Raw genomic sequence first — 23,749 nt, forward strand, 5'->3', positions numbered from 1 at the left:
CCCCCCACCCCACAGCCGCCCCGCACCTTCCGATAGCTCCAGCTCCAGCTCCGCCAGCTGCTCGCGGACCTCGCGGGGCAGCGAGGAGACGCCCGCGGCCGCCGGCTCGGCCATGGCGAGAAGAAGGAGACGGGGAAGGGAAAGGGGGAAAAAGGGGGGAAGGGGGAAAAGGGGAAAGGGACCCCCGGCAGGCCCGGCCGCCGAGCTCGGTGCGGCTCCGGCTCAGCGCCGGGGGCTCCGGGTCGCGGGCGCGGCGGGAGCGGCCGCCACCTCCGCCATGCTGAGCGCCAGCACCTCCTGCGCGTCACGGGGCGGGACGGGGCGGGAAGGAAGGGACGGAGCGGCCGCCAAACCTCGCAGCCGCCGCGCCCCCCGGCGGCACGGCACGGCCCGGTCCCCTCAGCGCCCACCCCCCCCGCCCCGGGTCCTCTCGGCCCCGGTTCCGAGCCGAAAAACAGCCGCGACCCCCCCCCCGCCCGCCCCCTGAGGGACGCGTGAAGATGGAGCGGGGGCTGCCGGCCCCACGCAGCGCTATGGGGGAAGCTGGGGGGGGTTGGAGGAAAATTTACCTCAGAAAGATGCGGTTTGGGGTAAGGGGAGGCGAAACTGGCTCAGGGGGAGGGAAAAGGCAGCTGAGGGTGAGGGGAAACCTGGCCCAGGGCCCAAACTTCGTCCCTTAGAGGGGGCAAGGGTGGAGGGTGAGGGAAGTAAAGGCGAGGGTAAGGGGCATTTGATGAAATAAAGGTGAGGGTAACGAGCAGGGCACTGAATATGTGAGGTACCCGAGTAAAGGAGAACGCGTTCAGCATCACAACATGACACAGGCCAGCAAGAGCTTGGGGTTTTGGTGTTTTTGTTTTGTGGTGTTTTTTTTTTTTTTTTTTTTTTTTTTTTTTAAATCAGCTTTATTTTTCTAACTGTTATTTCAATTTCCCATAGCACCTTGGCAATGTCAAAAACAAATACAAATACATGTATTATCATTTTAACATTTAAAGCATGAACCTACTTTACACAAATTTTGTTTTGGACAGGGTTGACAACAGGAATATATACCAGAACAGACAAAGTATAGAAGCCAGATAGGTTGCTTTTTTCTCCTTTCACTGAAGCCCTACCACTTTGAAGAGAGATAAATGCCAAGGGGAAGCTGGATTCATGGGGGAGGAACATGATATCTGTAGTAACTTGAGCTCAATATATTATCTGAATATTTTGTATTCTATAAAAATTAGAACAAAAACCATTTATGCACAGTCTGTTTATAGTTGAAGTTGCATTTCTGGAAACTGTATCCATAACTGAAGCTCCATAAAAATAAACCTCTGGTTCTTAAATATAAAATTTTAAAGTTGTTACAGGTTAGTTTGCAGATGGATTTTTCAGAAATAAGTTGCTTTAACTCCATTTCAAGTCCTCCCAACTGTACATTAAAAACAGACTCAATAAGCCTCTCGAAGTGCCTATGCTAAAGGCACGGAAGAGGAGAGCCAACTAAAATACTACACCAAACCAAAATTATGTACCATCCTAAAGGAAGCTCAGACTATATGTAATATATACACACAAAGAAGAGCATGATAAATCATTCAGATTAATGGCAACAATCTTATGTTTCAGAAGGAAATATCAAAATTAGAAACAAAAATTCTATTGCATATCTGTAGTAATCAAGGATTTACAAAAAAACTTATCAGAAGCAATTTCCCCCCGAAGTGCATTTCTGTTGCATTGTCTGTAATACGGCGCATTTTACAAATTTAAAATATCATCTGTACATACCAGATATTTTACCCCAGGTGACCGTTCACTTGGGTAACAGTAAAAATAGCGGACATTTTCAAGACAATTAAGCTGATATTGACAAAGTAGTAAGGCCATAGCTATTTAACTACAGTAAAGCATCGATTAAGTCACTTATTTGCTACTGATCTGCCACAGTATCATCTTTCTCTTCTGGTTAATAGAGTGGGTTACATTTTTTTTTTAAAACCTACTGCTAAAACTGCACCATCATACTGTGCCAAGCTAACTTTTTTTTTTTAAAAAAAAAAAAAACAAAGCAGGAATGTAAGATACTATAAAACTAAATTTTAGAAATCAAAAGAAATTTTGCACTTTTAATTTTACTATCACATGCAAATAATTACTCCTCTTTTCACTCCCCAGCAGAAATACAAGAGAGTGGCCCAATCTTCTCCATGCACAATAATTTGGAAAAGAACTTAACTGGGGAAGTATACTTCTGTAGCTAACAAAAAGTCAACAATTCTGAAAACAAGTCACAACAGTTCATTAAATTTAAACTCGTGTGATTTGCACCTTCTGGTATTTAATATCAGCAGAGTAGGAAAATGTGTGTTTACATCATGTGGTAAGCTACCAAGAAGGAACCACTGAGAACTGTTATTTATTATTTCAAGTGCGTTCTGAACACTGCTGTTGAACACGGGGCAGTTTCGAATCTGCTGCTGATGTGATACAACCAAAGTGAAACCAACGAGTTGCCCCCAGCAGTCAATCTGGCTCCCAAGTGATCTTTTTGTCCCTGTTTTCCCCAGTCAGAACAGGCAAACTTCATGGGGAGAGACGCAACAGCTTGCCCCAGTACGTTACAGGGATGAGAATTTAGCAGCTAGCCCGAGTTAAATGTTTGCCATGCAATACAAGTACTGCAGGAGAACTTGCACACAGAACTATGGTTTTCACAGCCTTCATATTTACTTGGTTATTCCCCCCGACACACAAAGAAGTACAAATTAAAAAAAAAAAAAAAAAACAACAAAGAACAGTATAAGTTGCAAGGGGGGAGGGAAGGAGGGGAATGCTAATGTTAAATCCTTGCACACAGGTCTAAAATAAATAATTATGAGTGCCCTAATTTGATAAAAGTTTGAATTTGCTGGAAAAAGCCAACAGGTTTACAGACTTATTTGCATACACTGTACAAAAGCCATATTCTGCTGCTGGAAAATGCACACCCAGGTCATACAAAGCATCCTTTCCACAGTCAAGTTTTTCCAATTACCGTTCAAGAAAGACTGAACTGCAGTTAATCCTTTTCCACATGTAGGAAAACGAAACAAGTTACATTTCACAATTGTTAAAAGAAAAAAATTCTCTTTCAGCACTACAAGGTTATCGTATGCACTGCACTGAAAGCGGACGCCTACACGGGTCACAGTTAGCGTGCCACCTTTTCCACGGAGGCCAGAGATCAACATCTGCAAAAGCCTCTTCCCAAGGAACTTCCTCGCAAACAGCAACCAGCTGAAGGCAGCTGTCAGCATCCCAAAACGTATTCAACTTCGCAATGACAGCGCACATCTATCTAAACATCTGTGACTATCATACAGCTCGTTTTTTTTTTTCCAGTTTGACTGCAGTAATTGTTTATAGCCTTTAAAGTGATTAAAACTTAACTCTGAAATTCACTGCATTTCAGAACTTTAACATTTCAAAACACTTAAAACTTCTCTATCATTCCAACAAACGTAGCATTATTGAAATAAACGGAGAAGGGTTCTGTAAGCATCCCTAAACTGTAGATGTGATCAACAATTTTTTAAATTTTTTTTATTTTTACTAAATTAAAAAAAAAAAACTTCCAAACCTAGTACAGGTAGTCTAAAAGTGAGTAATGATTTTGGTTGTTTTTTGCTTTTTTTTAATATATGTATATATATATATATATATATAACATGCCTAGAAATGAACAGTTAACTGCATAAATACATTATATTGTGTTATGAATCAAATCAAAGCAATTGCCAAGCTGAATAATAAGTTAGAGAAATGACAACTCTGGCTTTATATATATATTTATAAAAATAGATATGAGTGTTCTCAAAGCAGTTGATAGAGAATGCCTACTGAGTAAGAAGTCGCCAAGGGTTATCTGGCTAAGAAATCAGAAAATGAAAAATTTCACAGTTATTTTAACTGCCACTTACATTCATTCTAATGGCAACACTAGCATATATTACTAAGATGTTTACGGTATATATCACAATTGAGTTTTCCAGTGTTCACAACTTACGACTTTAAATTTGTACACTTGCTATTCACTAAAAAAAAAAACAAAAACAGAAAAGAAAAGAAAAAAAAGGTGTGATTCTTACGGCTGGAAGCTACTTTTCCCTAACACTTTATACAGAACTTTGAACCCTGGCATGCTGATTTTGGCAGATTAATGCACTGAATTTTCCTATTTCAGTCATTATGGTAATCACCTTTAAACTTAACCACTTACTACACAATAGTGTTGCAAATTTAGTCAGCATAAAGCTAGGCAAGATGCTACCTTTCAAGTAGCTTCTCTGAACACAAGGGTTTTTGTTTAATTCTTTACCTTTAGTTCCACTTTGAACAGTCAAAAGAAGTCAGTTGTTACTGTATTAGCTGTAAACAATGAGCTCCCAGTACACAAACCCTGATTTCTAAGATACAGCATCCAATACCCTACAGAACACTAAGATAGGTCAGTAATAGCTATTCAAAACCAGACCTCAGTTTAAGCCTGGCAGGGCGCACAGAGCTCTGTGCCCAGTCCCCATCCCTAAGAGAGAATTCCACGTCTGCAGCTGGAATTCCAGGCTCCTCACCTGTGAAGCTAACATCGCGTACTGCGTAGCTCTCCATCAATCCTACACTGGGCCTGCCTCTGGAAAACATACCAAGATACCACAGAAGTCTGTGTTAGAGATTAGAGAAAGTAACAAGCAAGAAAACAAACGAACAAACGAAAACCCTATAAGGTTGCCCTCAAAAGGAGGCAAGGAAAATGGCAAATGAAGAACTCCGACATGCTCCCTTCTGCCTCCTTCCAAGTGCGTATACAAGACAATTTTTGCTGTCCATGTGCTCTGATCTACAATCCAGTCTCCTGTAAAAAATATAGTTTAAAAAGCTTGCTGAATGAATTACTAGTAAGGTCAAGAGACTCTACTCCAAGCTGGAAACACAAAGTTTACTACAGTAGTACATTCAGTTTTTATCATCAGTGACTAAGTGATGACAACAGTATCTGGCTGCACTCATTCAACTCACACGCTGACCAAGCACCTCAGCTGCAGATGTGCTCTGCAATGCAAGGCCATTATGGCAGACGCAACATCCTACAAGCCAAGTGTTAAATAGGTTAAAAAAAACTTCTAATTTTACAGAAACGCTCATTTTTCAAAAAAATAATAATCTCTTATCCTTTTCCTCCTACACCGAGGGACACGTTAATTTGTCAATTCATATTCTCTCACTTTGTCAAAATGCTAGTTTCACAACCCCAAAACTGATTTCAAGCAGGAAACCCTCTGCAAATTAAAAACAAAAATACAAAAATTATAATCTCTATATTTATATTGATTGGAATCCTCCAGCATTTGTGAAATCACTTTCAGAGATGAATTTTAGGACCCTCCACAACTTCTCCATACAAGCCACACTCCAGTTCAGTATTCCCCTTCACGAATACTTCTTTCTCACAGTCTCCTTTGCTGCTTATTAGTCCACAGCTCAAATTAAATAGAGAGTAATTGGCTGGACAGCGTTACTTTGGTGACCGAGGTGGCACATACTGCTCCTTGCCGATACGTCGCGGTGCTCCCTGAGGCGATGATCTGCGTCCAAATTGGCGCCTCTGTTCCCTGATTTTCCCAGCAGCTCCCCGGGGAGGCCCGTTGCCTCGGAACCCCGAATAATCCTTCATTCGACCTTCGACCTTGTCGTGAGGCTTCTCCAAAGCCTTCTCAGGTGTACCATTTTCTTCATTTTTGGCAGGGGGAACTACGTTGGTGCGAAGTTCCCGAAGAGGCTGAACAGGAACTGGAGGAGGTTCCTTTGGGGGCTTCTGGCAGACTTCAGCATAACTTAGCTTGCGTGGCTCCTTTGGGACCAAGGGAGAAGAGCAAGGTTTACATACCAGAATACCCACACCGTGTTCTTCCACACTATTCCAAGACCACATACAGGGAGTGATTAACTCCCAGCTGTGGCCAACTGCACAAAAGAGCTCCCAGGTGCTACATCCAAGTGAAAGCTCCCCAGGTTGTCCACTCAGCCCCTGCTCCGGACCTTACCTGCATCAACACAGCAGGAGCTGCACTTGCATTAGTAGAAGGTGAAGTGGTATTTGTCCTTGGTGGCTTTGCAGCACTGACAGGACAGACAGACACAGATGGAGAAGCGTGGCTTGTAACATCTTTCTGAACAGACACTTCTTCCGTTTTGCTGTCTGGCTGAACCGTGCTGTTAAATCAAGAACAAGTTAACGTTTAGGACTACTAACACAGAAATCAGCGTTTGAGAAGATGTCTTCCATCTCTGAAGCCACAATTGCAGTTTTTGCAGAACAGAAAGGTTCAGCTTTTATTGCCACAATTTGTTATTTTCATCTAGTGGCATCTAGAGAAGCCACCTACCACAAACAGAGAAGAAAGGACAGACATTATTGCCACCTTGCAGGACTCCAGCTACAATCTTAGTCAGAGCACTCAAGTTTTAATACTCTCAGTTTAAAGAAACTGCATACCTTAACACCACAGCTTCACTCTGACCTGATGAACTCGCGCTTGTCACGGGCTGTTGGACAGTGCTGTGCGTCTGTTCTTCCTGAGCAGGAGCCGGACAGCTGGACAGCAACTCTTTGCTTTCCTGTACAGAAAGAGTAAGTTGCAAAGTATGGAAAAAATAGCAGATGCACTTAAATTGCTCCTCATGACAGTACAAGAGATGTGGGATGTTTCCAAAGGCTGTCATTTATAGGAATTCTACTTCTGGAGCATCAGCTCTAAACTTCAACAGCCAACAATCCTCACTTGCCTGCTTTATGCCAGAACAGTCCTGAGCTTACAGTAGCTAACTACAGATGCCTCAGGAAGCCAAGGAAATCCAAGAACAGAAAGGCAGAAAATGCTCTTAATATGATGTACAGACTTAAAGCTGCACATTAGAATGCTTTAACACAATTCTTTCAGCAGGGGAGAAGGGAGACACAGCATATCCGTATTTCTGTTTGCATGCCAGAGATGCGCAGGTACCTTTTCTTTGCAGATTCCTTTAACAATGTCAGACATCCTGCTCTCCAGCACAGGCTCTCCTGGTATTTTTGCTGTGCTGCCAGGCAAAGGTGGGAAATTTGATGCTAGCAAGTCAAACTTTGGTGTTGGAGTCTTTGTTTCTGCCGAAGGCTGAGGTCTCTAGAGAAGGAAAATGTTAACAAAGACATGACGTCGCACTGACAGTAATGAAAGCAAGCGTTGGTGAGTTTTCTAGAAACACTGAATGCCCACAACACAATCAAGAATTTAAGGACTATGCCATTCCTTCAATAAATGCAAAGCCAATGCTCTGCACTTCACATAACTCCTTGCAATCAGGAAGTGGAACTTACTGAGATCCGGTCATCTTCTCGTCTTCTTCGACCTCTGAAAATGTTCCTCCTGTAAAGGCAAAAACAGGTCACTGCGTGCATTCATCTAGCTCAAGCACACAGCTGCACAAAAGGGACCCTGTGGCAGCGGGATTCGCAGCAGCCTACTGATGTTTCCCAAGACACAGTGCCGGGCTGTTCTCCATCTTCAGGAGGTCAAAGCTCTTACACGGCTGGAACACAGCCAACCCGGGAAACAATTTCTCTTTTTCTCTCCCCACGGAGGAGGTACCCAAAGCATTGTATCTGAACGAGCACAGTGACAATTAGACTGCAATATTATAGAATAATATTCTATAACTTCATAGAAATAAACTTATCTACCTGGGTTCTCACTTCTCTACCTTGGTCTCTTAGTTTTTAAGCGTCTTAAATGTGAATTAAGAGACAAAAGAATACAAACAGTTGATCTTACAATGTTTAGGAGCATCAAATTCCTAAACTGAGGATTTGCTTATTATTTACACCAATAAAAACCCCGACTTGAATTCATCAACTGTTTTTTTTTCAGGAGACTAATCAGTTACTCTGAAATAAAGACACCCTACTATCTTCCTGTAAGGTATTTGTCAGAACTAACAGGCGTGCAGCCAGGCAGGAAACATTCATGCTCACAGTTAAGGATTTATCATGCTCCATGTATTTAGATGTCACTTTTCCCCGGTCACTGTTTACAGAAATATACACTGTGCTACTGGCTGATGATCCTTGGTTCAAAGTCATTTCAGCCTCCGCCGCCACGTCCCAGCCGCATTGTTGTGTCACAGCAAGTAAACAGAGATCTTTACCTGCCCCTGCCAACGCCATAATCTCCATTCTGCTCTATCTGTGCGGTAGGAGAATCCTTCTGGGAATAACCTTGGTCTTGGTGCCCAGTTAACGTACTGCTATGTCGCTCCATGACAAAATTCCTCGAGTTGGTTCTGTTCAGTGGTCCGTCCCCCATTGACATGGTACTGGCAGCAGCTGGACCCTCCCCGGCATGTTCGGAGCTGTTTGACGATCGGAAGTGGGGCTTCACGCTGCAGGACACACAGACAAGAGGCTCTGCAGTCCCGAGTTTTAAGAACAAGGGCAGAGCTACCACCAACTACAGCTAGTTTGTGGCTGACAAGAAAGGAGAGGTTAGCACGTCCTGGGACTTCACCAGACAAGTCTTGGTTCCTGAACTTTCCTGAACACTGATGAAGAACAGGATCTGTTCTTCCTTACCTTCGTCTACTCCTTTCATTCTAGTTCTCTCACAACCTCCCTTCCTGTCGAGCACTGCCAGTACAAGGAAACACGGAGATCACTGCCTGACAGAGACCAAGGGAAAACAAAGGCCACAGAACGAGGGGCGGTACGAGAGCCAGAAAAACCCAAACCCGGACCTGCAGCATGGACACAGGGCTTTGGAAAGTCAGCTGGAGAACTAAGCCAAGCCTGAGGAACAAAACTTACTTCACCATGAGCAAAAAAATGAACTGAAACAAGAAGCTGGGAGTAGTCAATGACTGGACAGGGTGAAGAAAACAGGGCAGATAAGGCTAGGGGAGCTCCGAGCCCACATCCCCTTGGGCTTGAAAAGCCAGGATCTCAGCCCCACTGCTCTTATTACCAAACACCCGCAGGACTGACCCTGCAGTTTACGCTACCTCAAACCTTTTACCCAGTTATTGATTATTCAGCATCAAAGCTGTTATTTCCTTTGAACTGTGCATGCTCAGCGTTACTACTCGTTAAAGCTCAGGGTCTTACACGGAGAACTACCCAGAAAAACCCCGACCTGCCAGAAAGCAGAACAAAACCCACCTTCTAATATCCCAATTCTGAGCGTTCAAATTCATCTGCTTTGCCAAAGACAGTTTAAATTACCTTTGAGATGGCTGGCCATAAGATTATCAACAGTAGCACTGTAGGTTTTGCCACAAAACCCAGCCTTTCCCACAAGGATGTTGCAACAAATCAGGGCAAAATAAATATAACCAGCTTAACCAAATGTTTTGCTACAGACAAAAATCCAATATTTAACTTGTGACTGTCTGTATGGCAAAACAAATGAAGCTTAATGAGCCAGGGCAGAAACCTAAAAGCAGCAGCTGAACAAGCGTCTCTGAATGAACTCTTCTGCAGTTCCAGAGAGAATACACTGAACAAAGACTAATTTATACTTGGCACCTTTAAGCAGCAGTAAGAACCAGTTTCTAGGCCCCAATAAGGGCAAGTTTTCTATCAGCAACAAGCAGAGGGAAGAGGAGGTAAGCCAACTAAATTCTCCCACTTTGTTCAGCTCGCTCTTAAAATGGGAAGGGTTCTCAGGTCTTCGTTCAGCCCTCAGATCTCATAATCTTACCCGTCATTGAGAAGGCCACAATCTTATCTGGGCAGAAGAGCAAAGCAGAAAAGACAAGGAAAGATAAGAAGGAAAAAAAGAGGAGAGAGAAAGAGAGATGATGGCAAAGAGCAAAAAGGAGGAAAAGCATGAAGTGCAGGCTGCCCAGACAACCGACTGTTGGACCTGTTCTCTCTTAGCGCGATACTTGATCATCACTGGGCCAGACCTTCAGGGCTGTGCATCGCTGTTACTATGGCAGTCCCCTGCCTGCAGAGGAGTCCTGATGAAGCATAATTCCTGTCTGCTTCTAGAACATGAAGATTTATTACTGCAAGAGCAGAGCTTGGTAGGAGCACAACAGTTGAGCAAGATTAATAGGAAAGATAAAGGCAACCAAGACAGACCAGCAGAACCTGTATGTGCTTGACCCTGAAGCCGTAACTTCCCAATAACTGAAGTTTTACAAATGAAAGTCTTAAAAATAACCCAATGAGTTTTAAAAACCTAAAGCTTTTTAAGTTTTAAACAGATGTGATCTACAAGAAGGCAGTGAACGTGTGGGCATGGCAAGATGTTACTCGTCAGGCACATACTACTTTTGTACATATTCAGCATCCACACTTCTGAGATGATCCATATACGTGAAGAGCTCTACAAGTTTTTTTAAGTCTGGACACAGTTTAAGTCAAAAAAAATCAACTTGAAGAGTATCTTAGTTGGAAGCTGCACAGCTGTAACAGAATCAGCTGCCTCTTCTCCTAAGTAGAGTCGTACTACCAGCCTCAGAGCCTGTATTAAGACACCGCTGAGTCACCACAGACCAAATTTCCAAGTTCATCCTCTACCAGCTGCCACAAACCTTAACTGCATCACAAAAACACTTATGGAACTGGCAGTTGTCAACCCATTTCTTAAACAGTATACAAAACAATCCCCGTGCTACCAGCCCTCACGCTGAATACAGTAAAAGAGCTTGCAAATAAAACAATTTCCACCCACACAAACAGATTACTACCCTATTGTATTTACAGAGTACTGTTCCAGCAAATACAAAGCTGTTTCCTCCACCCCAATGTTTATATCTGAGCTGAGTGCGTACAGTTATCAGGAAAGATGGGGATAAAGCAAATAAATTACAAGTAACAGACTCAGCAGCAAGCAGTTTTAGCGTAAGCAGTCAGGGCATCCAACTCTCAGCTGCATAAGATGAATGGCTCTCTGCACGACTAATCACACAACAGGAAAAGCTTATGTTTGTGCTGCAGGAGTTTATAATCTGCATATAACAAACATAATTAGAAGTATTACCTTAAGAGGAAGTTATTTATTTGTCTGCAGAAATTCCTCCAAGACTTTTGCAGGAATTACCTTTGCTCTTTCCAGCACGTACGTCTGGTATTTTAGGATCTTAAGCTGCCACCTTTATTTTTATTTTCTTGTATAAATCAAGTTGAATGTCACATGTATTTAATAAAACATGCAACCAATCCCATTATGAGGCACTGTACAAGCGCAAAGAACACTTCAGGATCAATACTCTCAGAGAGCACACAACTGACACTGCTATCTTACCGATTTCTATGGAATGGGCGACCTATACTCAAAGAAGCAGCATTTGTTTTATACGATCCCGGTGTATTAAAGCCATTCACAAATCCACCGTTAGGAAAGGGGGCCTGCAACAGACAGAACAGTCTCAGTGGCTGAATTTGAAAGAAAAACGTTTGCAAATACACGAGATCAGTTTCAGCAGTTATTCATCTAGTCTGTGTGTACTTTTATGCTGGGCTACTTTACCTAGTATATGTTTTAATCTTACTACTACAGAGAAAAACCCACCAGATAAACAGCCTGCAAATCTACTTCAGCGCCAGTCCTCTGGTTCCTGACAGAGCTACAGAGCTCCTCTGGTAACACCAGCCACTGGCTAGTGGAATTCCACAACAAACTTTGACAACAGTAGCCAGCCAACAGAGAGACCCACAGGTCTTTGACAGGTTTCATCAGGTCCCTGGCATAATTCATCATAAAACAGAGGAATCTGACAAATAAACCTGTCTACTCTGCAGCTGAAAAGCCCACACTGATTTGTTATCCCATTTATTACTGATGCTTTGGGCTAGCTCCCCTTGTTTTCAGCAAGAAGCAACTGTTACTCACCAGTGGTGTTTCAAAGTAAGGTGCAGGACTTGGAGACCATGTTTGAGGCACAATGCTGTAAATAGAGTACTGCTGAGGACTATATACAGGCTGCATAAACAGTGGTGAGGCAAACTGTGCTTGTGTTTGAACTGGCTGAGTATAAACACTGGAATCTACTACCCGGTAACCATTCTTAGCAAAAAACGTGTTGATGGCTTTTATCCTTGCCTGTAAGATATCAATTCACATCACAGGCATTAGAAGGGAGGAAAGGAGAAGCAGAACACGAAATCTTTATTGCCTACTCAAACTGTAACAGAAGGGATGTAAGGGGAAGTAGGTTGGTTACTGCTTACAAATAAGAACTGGGAGAAATCAATGCAGATTACATTCTTAGAATGTGCTAAAAGGAAGGATACATATGCTACTTTAGCTAGAGAATCTCTGAAGTTTAAAATAACACAGCTTTCTATGGCAGTAATTGTCCAGACTCCAGCTTTGACAATTGCTCTCGCAGTACAACCAGCTGGCTTCAGCCTTATTTGTAGAGCAGCTAACAAACCAGAGATTCATGATAGCAAGAGTCCCTCTCCTGAGCTCTGCAGACCCAGATTCTTGGGCAAGCAGAGAAGGGAAGATGAAACGAGAATGTATTTCACACCTCCTGGGAAGCAGCACTGCGAACAACCAGCAGTAACCGAATGGTAATTTTACAAAGCTGCTCATAACCTCATTCGAGTTAATAGCCTACAGAGCAAGTGTTACGAACTGTCTAACCCACGGTTAATTCTTTACCTCCCCGCTCCCATAAATGCACACTATCACTTCAACAAACAGTATGTTATTCTGAAATCTCACATGAAACAGCCTTACCATTATTGGCTTGCCCTGAAAGGTTTTCACTTCTTCCCTTAAGTATTTAAATGCCTGCACAAAAAAAAAGATTGACGTTAGAATAACTTGAGAATACTGCTTGAAGGATTTTATATGATTTAACATGAAATACTAGCAACATGCTTCCCTGTTAGCCCTGTTAAATTAACTAACACTTCAAATTCAGGATACTCGATGGTAGTTATGGCTGCTGAGTATAGAGGCAGGAGGAAGATGAGAGTTATAACCCTAATTTCTCAGCTTTTTTCTTATTAACTAGAATTTGCCAATAGCCTCTTAAAATAACAAAGGGGGTGGTGAAGAAATCACTAAATAAACAAACAAGCCTTTTAGGTACAGGCAGCACACACACGCTTCTCTTGAGCAGGGCAATGCAGGGCAAGTACCAATAACAAAATGGAGATGTCATTAAGAATCGAAGGCTGCCTTACCTGTTGGGCATCCGTATCCGACTGGAATGTAACGTACCAGTTGTTGTTGTGAGCAAACTCACAGCTTATTACTTTGGGGCAGTTTTCATTTTTAAACAGAGCCTTAACCTCCTAGGGAAGAGAAAAAGTCAGGCAGTTAAGGGGATGTAGCTCAAGCTCTAAGCTGTAAGATGAACTGTAAGGCAACCAAACTTCAGACTCCAGCTCCTCAGCAGCAAGTTTCTCTTGACCAGGAATGCTCCTTGGTTCCCTTCAACAGGTCTGCAGGACAGCAAGTTGTCCTCTACCAGTTTATGAACTAAATAATACAAACCCAGCCTGCTGAGCTCCCCCAATAAGATGTAGAGGGTACAGCTGGTTAAAAATAAAATCAGGACTAGAGTAGAACTGGTGATACTTCTATATGAAAGAAGTAACAAAAAAAAAAAATCAGATGATCAAGACCATCTAGACACCAGTGATTCTAAGAAGTATTTCTAAACCAAGGCAACTTGACAGCTTTGCAACAATCAACCAGATTTTACATAGGGCAAATCAGCTGTTCAGCATTTGCATTAGAAGAACTAATTAAAAATGCTAGTAGACAAATACCCTGTGTTACAACTTTAAAAAACAAAGAACAAAATCATTCCATTAGCCAAATATCAGTAGGAATTTTATTATCCTCCCTTCTCCGAACATAATGAGCTCAGCTCATATTGGGCCACAATGAATGAGAAATGTGTGTGTTTAATAACATATCTGGCTGCCAAAACAACCATCTGACTTCAAGTAAAGTTATCGCTGTGACAAAAATTCAGCCTGAATTCCAAACTATGCCCTGGGTTGATTTTATTTTTGGATCTAAAAAGCGACCAGTGCAAACTTCATTCCAGAAAAGCCCAGCTAGCTCAATTTTCAGTGGAAGTTTTCTTAAAAGCATTTTTATATATTAGAAAGTAATAGGGAGGTGCAACAGCAACTATTTTTTGTTATTGTTTGGCTTTTTCAACAGCGCATGCAGGCAGAGAAAAGTACTTACTGGTTTAAAGGAAAGCATCAGAGTTTAATTAAATACCAGTTGACCTTCTAAGCAACACTTCCTGTTGAGGTTTGAAGCATTGCTGAAGACCCCTTCCAAAAACATCAACGGGCTTTTGTTTCCTTATAATTCTTACCTCTATGGGTGTCGTTTCAGGGATCTCACGGAGAATGATGATACATCGTTTGTGGTTTGGTCTTACTTTCTCTCCTGTCTCATCCACTTGTACCATAGGAGAAGCTAAAACCAAATATAAAGATTGGCTTAATACTGAACATTGTACGTAGCAAAGTAAAATCTCAGCAGTACTAGACTTAATTACTTATAGTAATTGGTATTTTTCACAGTGAATAGAAGAGCAGGCTTACTTCCCCCCAAAAAACACTTTCATTGTTAACAATATCCTAGACTGGTCTCTAACTGCAACAGACTTAGAAGTTCAGGATAAAGCATAGCTAGAACTCAGGAGCCTGGAACAGCCACTTCTATACGTTCTTTGCTAGGTTCTCTTCACTATCTATCCGAAGAATATGCCACAATCAGCCAAGAGACTAGTCCATTTTTTATTTAAAGTAAGGATGGATTCTTTGTTTTACTAATATAGACACCAAACAAGCAAACTTACATCGCAAAACTTCAAGAATAAGGTCCATATCAGTTGTCAGCTTCTTAATACCTTCCATGTTAGCAATTGTCCATATTGGAACAAACTGATCGCTGTCCATTTGAGACATCAAGTAGAGGTCCTTGGAAAGATTCTCACTGAAAAGACATACATTCACTACTTCACAAAAATCCCAAACTTTACTTAGAGAAGCCTAAAAACAAGAGGATAACCACAGGCTTAAGTATTTACCAATGCTGTTCACAGCTACTCAAACAAAACATACTCAGATTTTTGCTCCTGGAAGAATTTCATGCAGATGAACAGAAAGAATAATAAGATAACTTAAAAAAAGATGAAAATTACAGTGTTCTGCATGTCACTTTGTCTTAATCCTTTCTGCAGACATCTCTTCTGGCAACACTCAGTCAGGCTGGACTCTCATTAGATGACAGGGACGCGTGGACAGGACTAAAACACGCCACTGGGATTCTCAAGGATTCCAGCAAATCTTGCTTCATATTGTGAGCAACTCCTTCCACTCACAGTTAACATTTTTATGGTAACACGTTATCAAGCCAAAAAAAGGAAATATTTGCTAAATATTTTAACAAAGGGTTCATCAACTGTACCGTGAGAAGCAGAATTCAAGTTGTTTTCTCAAGCATTCTCTAATGTCTTCTGTGGACACAGCGGAGCTGCCTTCACCTGAAATTTATCACATTCACCATCAGATCTCAGTTTCACATTAAGAATACAACGCAAGAACCCATTTCATTGTACAACAGACGTATGAATCCTGGATAATAAGGTATCATTCCTGTCAAAATGATTTGGAACCCATGGGCTTAACCTGCTTGCCAAGCATGATAGCAGCCTTGGATCTCCTCAAAAATGTCTAAGCTTCTATTCCAAATTTCTAAGTGCAGCAGACATCATAAGATTACAGATTCTTACTTGAATACTCACCGGACACTTCATAGATTTGGTATCCAAGATCTTCAGTTGCTAAGACAATCCCATTTGCAGCCGCTTCATCAACTCCTGTGCCATTTCTTGTAGCTTCACAAGGCGTGGAATACATCACTTCATATTGCTTGCAGCTATCCTCTGAAATCTCTATGTTACCTGGTAAAAGAAAATAGCATCATCAGGAGACCTACTATAAGGTTGAGCCTACTTCTATTTGAAAATGCCGACATTCAAATACTCAAGGCTGCACCCGAAAGGCTTAGACCTTCAATGTCCACTGTGGGCAGGACAGCACTTTCTACCTCTCCATTTTCAGAAAGATCTAGTTTGCACTAGGGTCTCCGGGCTAAGTAAATAACAGGATCGTGAAATTGCAAGATCCCCAGAAGTGGGGATGATTTTAAATACAGGCTTTCTGCCTCGCGTTTAATATCCTTAAAGTTCCTAAAAACTTTGTAAGACTGCTTTGCAGTATCTACTCCAGTACAACTGCTACTGTGCACCAGCTTTCAGCACACCTTGGTGATCTACCAGGACTGTAAGTGGCCCTCAGAACTTACTTTCGTGTTCACTGGGTCAAGATCCCCTCTTAGCGCGTTACTTAGTCATCACCGGGCCCCTTAACGCTGGTACCCTTGGCGAAGCATTCCGTCCTAGCAGAGCTCTGGATTCCTTCTTGAACTCCTGAACAAAACCTGAGTGCCCCAACCTCTGATCTGTAACCAATTGTTTTTCCTGTCTACTGCTTTGCCACATCTGTTTCATGCTTGTTGCTACATCAGCACTAAGAACCATAACGACAAGAGCGCGAGCTTTTTCCTTGCTGAACTCCTCCGCTCGGCGCTAACAGCAGAGGACGTATCGTGGCCAGAGCTTTAGCACAGCCCTGTGACATCTCACCCTCGGGATGAGTCCCCTGAGCAGCTGCTGTGTCTTGCCACGAGTGCTCCGCGCCATTTGTTGGCGGCACAGCCTCACCGCTCCCTTGGGGTACTTCTTGCCACACTTTTGCGTTGGGGTTTAAGCCAGCACCTTTCGATGTTACCTGCTGAAGAGAGCAGAATGCTTCTGTTAGGAAAAACAACCCAGAGATGCTCTGGGAGGCAAGCCAGATGACACGGGCGAACTTAGTGATTTCCGATACAGATCCACATCTCAAGTCCCTGACTGGCTATTAAGCACCTCTGTAATTTTTCATTAACCAAAGTGGGAAACTCCTACCTATTTTCCACGTATTTTATTTCTGCCAACCTGCGACATCTGACACCGTCAGTAGAGGAAGCGGCTCGCTGTGAAGGGCTCTGGTAACTCACGAGCTTTTAAGACTTGACTCTCATAATCCGCCACTCCCCCTTTCACCAGAAAGCGAAGTTTTCCCTCCTCCAGACCCCTTCCTAGAAGGGAAGCTTAAAAAGCAAACAACAAAACCCACTACGTTCCAAGGTGAAGAAACCAATGAGTTACTAAATTTAATGAGTGACATCCACCCTAACCAAGCATCGCCCACGCTCCCGCAGGAGCCCTCGTGAGATTGCACAAGCGTTCCCTGATTTCCCCAGGACTTCACCTACACCTTACACACACGGAATGGTTTCGGCTGGAAGGATCCTTAAAGACCATCCAAACCCTGCAGACCCAGACTGCTCACAGCCCCATCCAACCTTGCCTTGAACACCTCCAGGGATGGGGGAAACGCGTGCTAACAACTCTCCTAAGCTTGTAGTCAAGGAGATAAACGCTTTCGAAGCGCCAAGATAAATATCTGCACCATCACAGCCTGCTGGGGGGGGGAACAGGACCGTCCAACTTTAAGACTGGGCAACAAGGACCACAGCTAAGAGGGTCAACAGTGAGACCGACACGAGAAAGCGCTGGACTCCAGCCTGTCACCAAGCCCAGGTGAACCTCCTTACCTCTACAGCAAAAGATTGCGCCTGCCAAAGCCCCTGAGAGCTGCTCAGAAGCTCGAAGGCATTTGGGTAAGGAGCCCGATAATCCAGCATCGGCGCAGAAAATAAGCGCTGTAATGGCTTTCACTCTGCCGTGATAAAACCAACTCCTGCCCCCCAGAGAAGAAAACGAGGCTTTTGCAAGAATTCTCCTTCCACGCGCCCCCGACTCCCTCCAAGCAGCTAACACCACCTCTTCCCAGCAGCTTCCTTCAGACCCCAAGCGAGAGCCCACTTCCTTCACAACGTTTGCTTGAATCCACGAGGCAGGAGCCACTAATTCCTGCTCCTATCTCAAAATTCACAAACAAGGAAGTTTGGTATTTCAGAGTCCAGTCTGCTGGAGCCTGAAATCAAGGAGTGGCGGCTAGCAGGCCTCAAGCCTAAAGCAGAAGGATAAGGAAGCAGTTGCAATAGCTCCATAGATAATTTCTCTGCCAAGGTCACACCTAGTTCCAAAGCTATTTTCTACAAGGACAAGCCCAAATCCAGCAACAAAAAGCCTCCAAACCCCAGAGAAGTTCATGACAGTCATGACAGAGGGCAAAACACAGATGACACCACTTGAGTGGCCTTTTCTGGCACTCAGAATCTCCGAGGCACAATGAATTCCAACCACACCGTGACGGAGTTTTCACCCTGTTTCATGAATGCCAGCAGAATACAGCTGGGAACAGAAAGAAGAACCAGCAGCAGTTCGGTGTGAGAGGACACGCACATTTCCCTTCTTATTTTTCAGTGCAGTTCCTCTCCACCAAGAAGTTAGAAGAAAGGCCCGGTTACGTGTTGTACCCACAAACCAGCGCTGGTCGCTCCTGCGATGCGGCACACGTGTCAGCACGAGCACCTGCTTAAGAAAGCCACCAGATCCCATTTCCCGGGATTTACTTCTCATCACAGGGAAAGGAAGAGAAGACACATCCAGCAGGTGAGCCTTTATTTTATAAAACTCAGCGCTGCCTCGCTATCTTGTGCCTCACAGGTCGGTACTGAGGCCGAGATGGAAGGAGCTGGAAGGCTTACGTACAACGAAGTGAAACTGAAACGTTCGAGGGAGATTACTACGTCCCCAAAGCAAATCCGAATTAAAAACCAACCTTCTGAGAAGAGAGGATGACGTTACTCGCTTGAGCAAGTACCGACAGTCACACACGTTGACGTGGAATTTCAGAGATCGCAGGTTCAAGTGAAAAGTTGCAAGAAGCGGAAGAGACTCGGGCTGATAAAGAACCGAGGGGACCTATTAATACAGCATCTGAAATACACACCTGAAACACAGCGTGGGCTACTTCCTCTTTGTTCTAGAAACATTTAATCATGCTTAATGCAACTCTGCAAGGCCCAGCCCTGATGTCATGCAGCTTAACAGCAAGTCACCGTGGGCTCCGAGGAGATAAAAAGTCCCTGATTTACATAAGCTTTTTGGAAATCCACCGTGCTCCGCTCCAGGAGCGGCGCCGCTCTGCTCTGGCAAGGGGCTCTTCTGCAGGGAAGGCCAAAACCCCGATTCTTGCGTATTTAACTGAGGTTAGCAAACACCGAGGCCGCTTGATTGGCTGCGGAACAATCCTCCCAGCTGCTGTCGGGAACTTTCATGGTGAGGTTAAAGCTTTACAGAGATACAAAGGTTAGGAACACGCGCTGGTATCCGTGAGCTGACCAAGCTGTCCTCCCCGGCTGAGCCTCGCTCTGGTTTACATTACTTTGAGCCAACGTGGATCAAAGATTCTCCTCCAGAAATTCCTCCAAATTGACTATCAAAGCTTCTGTCTCGTCTTGACAAGATGGCAAAGATAATTTTCCTGATTGTGCCAGTCTGAATTGGGTGTCACAGACTCAAAGAAGCCAAGAAAAGTGAAAACTCCCTTTTTCCTAAAGGATTTTGTTTTAATGTGAACTCAAATCATCCTGCAATCAAAACCTTAAAGTTTGAGACAAACTTCCCAGAGCAAGCTGACTCTCCAAAAGGGGATCTAAGTGAAAAACCAAACCGAATTTCATAAAATTTGTGGCGTGGGAATCTAAACATTCTCCAGAAGGGGAAAATAAGCAGAGAAAACAAAAATAAGTCAGTGAGTCTATGGGGGGCTGGCAGAGAGGAGCCTCGTGGCTGGGGTACGCAACGGGTAGGGAAATCCACACCTGCAGCGGACGCAGACACGTGCTGCTGCAGCTACTGTCACCTTCCCAAAGCTGATCCAGGCTGCAAAGCGAGGCAAGAGGAGAGCAAAAGCAGCGCGCCAAACTCCTCCTGGTCTGGCTGCGGGCTATCCCGTAACAGCCTAGCACTCCAAGTATCCCAGGTAACTCTCAGAACACGCGTAAATAATCACAAAAGAATCCCTTGCGCTGAACGCGGCGTGGTTGCTCATCAGCCGGTACGAGCACCCCAGAGGCAGGGGTGCCCCCTTCACCCCCGGGGAAAGGGATCTGAGACAGCGCCGCGCTCACCTGGGTCGCTCCCTCCTGGGTGAACCGTGCCAGCGAGGCTCGCTGCTCCTCCCAGCCCTGGGTTTCCCACCAAAACGCATCGCCAGCGACAGGCCGGGCAGCGTTTCGCCCGTCCCAAACGCACAGATTTCAGTTTTTTCCAGTGAATTACTGATACGGCCCTAGTGAGCTGGGAACACGCACCGAACTGACCCAACCCCCCAGCTGGGGTTGTATTTTTCATGATGCTTTCACTAAAACTCCTAGCGCAGCTTGGTTATCAAACGCTAACAGCCCGCTTGCCCTGGCTGCGAGCGAAAACCAACACCCACCCCAAATATTAACGCACGAAAACCAACGAGCCTTACACCATTACCTCCCCTCAGCAAGTTTTCTGAGCTAAGAGACTCTCAGGGCAGGCAGAATTCCACCCTTCACGCCGTGAAGAAATCAATTCCCGGTCAGCACATGCACACGGCAGTTAAGCCTCAAATATAACACGGACAGCTCAAGTAAATCAGCTAATCCTCCCAAAAGCTTCGGGACTTCTAGATCAATCCCGTCCTGTAGTGTATTTTTCAGGCAGTCCCAGAGAAGCGGAGGTAAATGCTGGGGTTTCACGCGTTCGACTACTGCATTTCCCAACACCTGGTGAAGAGCTCAAGTTCCCTGTCCCGGCGGGGAAAAGGCACCTTCAAAAAGTCACGATCGTTCCCAGAAGCTCAAAATTAAACAGTATTGACGTTCCCTGAGTGAAGATCGCAGAAGTTAACTCCCGATGCTATCGACAGAGAAGGAAGGAGAGCAAACAAAGCGACTAAAACAAGCCACGTTTGGGTTTTTCGCAGGATTCACCAAATCCCAAACACGCTGCCTGGCTCCGCAGGCCCCTGGCTCACTTCAGCTCCCTTTGAGCTGCCCAAGCCCCCTCCAGGGCTCTGAGCTGAGGTCAGGACCTGCTCCCAGGCCTGCTGCTCAGAGGCTCGGCTCCTCTCCGCCACGCTCTGCTTCAGCCGAGGCTGCCTGCTCGTGGCTCCTGGCTGCCGGCACCAGGCCGCGGCTCGGATTAGCTCGAGGAGCTCCTCTTCCACTTAAATACTGGAAAACCAAATTCTTACGACTCGTCATTCTGTGCCTGTGCCATCTCTGCGCAACTCCAGCTGCGGAACTAAGGCAATCAGCTTAAAAAGCGCTCCCAAACCTTTTTATTTAAATATTCTAAGTGCAGAACGCATTCACGTGGAAGACCACCACGGCAGGCCCGAGCACGCCGTTCCCAATCGCTCAGCTCCCCTCGGTTACTTCTCCAGTAACGCAGCAGCTGGTTGCTTTGCACGCTTTCTGGACGAGACTTACTGCAAAAGTTTCAAGCAGCAGCGGCCGGCGTTGGCGCAGCGAACACCGGGGCCGCTTTTCCAGAGTCCGGGGCCGTTTTGTGCTTCCCCAGACCGCCGGGAAGGCGACGGCGAAGCGCCGGGAACAGCGGCTGCGAAACCAGGCCCGGAGCTCGCCTCGCGGCCGCAGCGCCCCGGGTGACCTCCGCGCCCGGGGACGCAGCGGCCGAGCCGGGAGCCGAGCCCGGAGCCGAGCCCCGCGCCGCTCGGGGCCGCTCCGCCTCGCCCGCAGCCCTCCCCCGGCCGCCCTCAGTCGCTCTCCGAGCGGCGGGAAGGGAATTAACAGAATTAACGGCGGGACGCGGCCGCCACTCCGGGCCTCGGAGGAAAAAAGAGCTGGGAGGGAGCCCCGGGGGGCCGTGAAGGGAGCAGGGCCGGGGCCGTGAGGGGAGCGGGGCTGTGAGGGGGCCGTGAGGGAGGCCGGGCCCAGCCCCGCTCCGCTCCCCGCAGGCCCCGCTCCCCGCCGCCGCTTCACCTTCAGGGCAGGCCGCGGGGCCGGGGCTCCCCGAAGGTCACCGCAGCGCCTCCGCGCCCCCGGCGGAACCTTCCAGAGCCCCGAGCCCCCGTTATTTTCCCCCTCCCTCCTCCCCCCCCAACCCCCGGATTTGCTGTGTCAGCCCCGTCCCCTCCCCCCCCCCCCGCCGGGCGCCCAGCAACGTGCGCGGCCCTTCCCCGCCACATGGCCCGGCCGGGCCCGGGCCTCACCTCGACGAAGAGCAGCATCGTGCCTCCCCCGGTGCCCCGGCTGCCCCTGGACCCCAGCTCCCCGCTGCCCGGCGGCGGCCGCACCAGCGGGACGGGGACACCCGGGCTCCGCCTCCGCCCGCTGCTGCCGCCGCCAGGCCCGGCCCCCTCCCGCCGCCCTCCGCCCGCCGCCCGCCGCCGCCTCTTCCGGGTTCAGCCGAGCGCTTCCGGGCCCGCCGCTTCCGGGCCAGCCCATTCCGCTCCCCGGGGGAAGGGGGGGGGGGGAGGAAGGAACCAAGCGCGCCGCTAGGGGGAGCCAACCCCGCTGGCTCCCCCCGCGCGGGGTGGAGTGGGATGCGCCGGGGCGCTGGGCGGGAGGGGGACAAAATGGGGGCGCTGTGAGGGGAGAGGGCTGCGGGGTGACATAAACGGCCCCGGATTGTTGTCCCGGCCGAGTCTGCGTCTCGGCGTTGTGCTTCTCAGCCCCCTCGCCCCCCGGTTTGGCCCCCATTTTCGTGCCTTCGCCTCCCCCCGGCAGGTGGCGGTGTTGAACAGCACGAAGCCGGCGAGGCTCCCCCTGCACCTCCGTCAGAGCCGTGGGGGTTCCTGAGGGAGTCGGTGGTGGTGGAAAGGCGAATTCATCCTGTCCAACCGATCCAGCACCACCGAACCACGTCCCCAAGCACCACGTCCAACCTCTCCTTCAACACCCCCAGGGACGCTGACTCCACCACCTCCCTGGGCAGCCCGTCCCAATGCCTCACTACTCTGAGAAGGAATTTCTCCTCATTTCCAACCTAAACCTTCCCTGGCACAACTTGGGGCCGTGCCTTCTTGTCCTGTCATTAATTATTTGCAAGAAGAGGCCACCCCCCAGCTCCCCACAGCTGCCTTTCAGGGACTGGGAGCAAACAATCACAGAATCGTCTAGGTTGGGAGAGACCTCCAAGATCACCCAGTCCAACCTCTGACCTAACACAAGTCCTCCACTAAACCATATCCCTAAGCTCTACATCTAAATGTATTTTAAAGACCTCCAGGGATGGTGACTCAGCCACTTCCCTGGGCAGCCCATTCCAGTGCCTCACAACCCTTTCAGCAAAGAAGTTCTTCCTAATATCCAACCTAAACCTCCCCTGGCGCAACTTTAGCCCATTCCCCTCTCCTGTCACCAGGCACATGGGAGAATAGACCAGCCCCCACCTCTCTACAGCCTCCTTTAAGGTATCTATAGAGTTCAATAAGGTCTCCCCTCAGCCTCCTCCTCTCCAGACCAAAACCTCCTGCCTGTTTCTTGCTGTACCCGCACCCATGGGTGATCTGCAGCATTCACCCGGGGCAGCAGAGAAGGTGTTAAGGATGCAGGAGGCTCCCAAGGAGAAAATTCGTGCCAGGTCACAGCAGCAGGATCGTTCCTTGCCAGCTTGTTAGAGGGCCGCCCCTCTGCCGTGCCCCTGGAACACAGCCCCAGATGGGGAAGGGGCC

At 46.5% G+C, this 23,749-nt stretch overlaps 2 protein-coding genes across 4 annotated transcripts in view; both read right to left on the reverse strand.

The window, feature by feature from the left end:
- DIP2B (disco interacting protein 2 homolog B) overlaps nt 1–306 on the reverse strand; it is a 67,099-nt gene extending 66,793 nt beyond the window's left edge. For all 3 annotated transcript variants that reach the window (XM_035308813.1, XM_035308810.1, XM_035308808.1), the window contains exon 1: nt 27–306. In XM_035308813.1, the coding sequence (XP_035164704.1) occupies nt 27–114 (88 nt within the window). In that variant the 5' untranslated portion in view covers nt 115–306. The remainder of the gene's footprint in view (nt 1–26) is intronic.
- A 560-nt stretch (nt 307–866) lies between these two features.
- On the reverse strand, nt 867–22,456 carry LARP4 (La ribonucleoprotein 4). The gene is given in 18 exon segments (XM_035308833.1): nt 867–5,527; nt 5,529–5,650; nt 5,653–5,881; nt 6,075–6,243; nt 6,527–6,648; nt 7,035–7,193; nt 7,388–7,436; nt 8,215–8,448; nt 11,316–11,419; nt 11,904–12,113; nt 12,759–12,812; nt 13,211–13,321; nt 14,368–14,471; nt 14,857–14,993; nt 15,468–15,543; nt 15,805–15,963; nt 16,708–16,852; nt 22,286–22,456. Coding segments are annotated over 18 exon segments (2,337 nt in total). The 5' UTR covers nt 22,304–22,456; the 3' UTR covers nt 867–5,392.
- Between the last annotated feature and the right edge of the window lie 1,293 nt (nt 22,457–23,749).

This window comes from Oxyura jamaicensis, chromosome 33 (assembly GCF_011077185.1).
Source record: "Oxyura jamaicensis isolate SHBP4307 breed ruddy duck chromosome 33, BPBGC_Ojam_1.0, whole genome shotgun sequence".
Lineage (NCBI taxonomy): Eukaryota > Metazoa > Chordata > Aves > Anseriformes > Anatidae > Oxyura > Oxyura jamaicensis.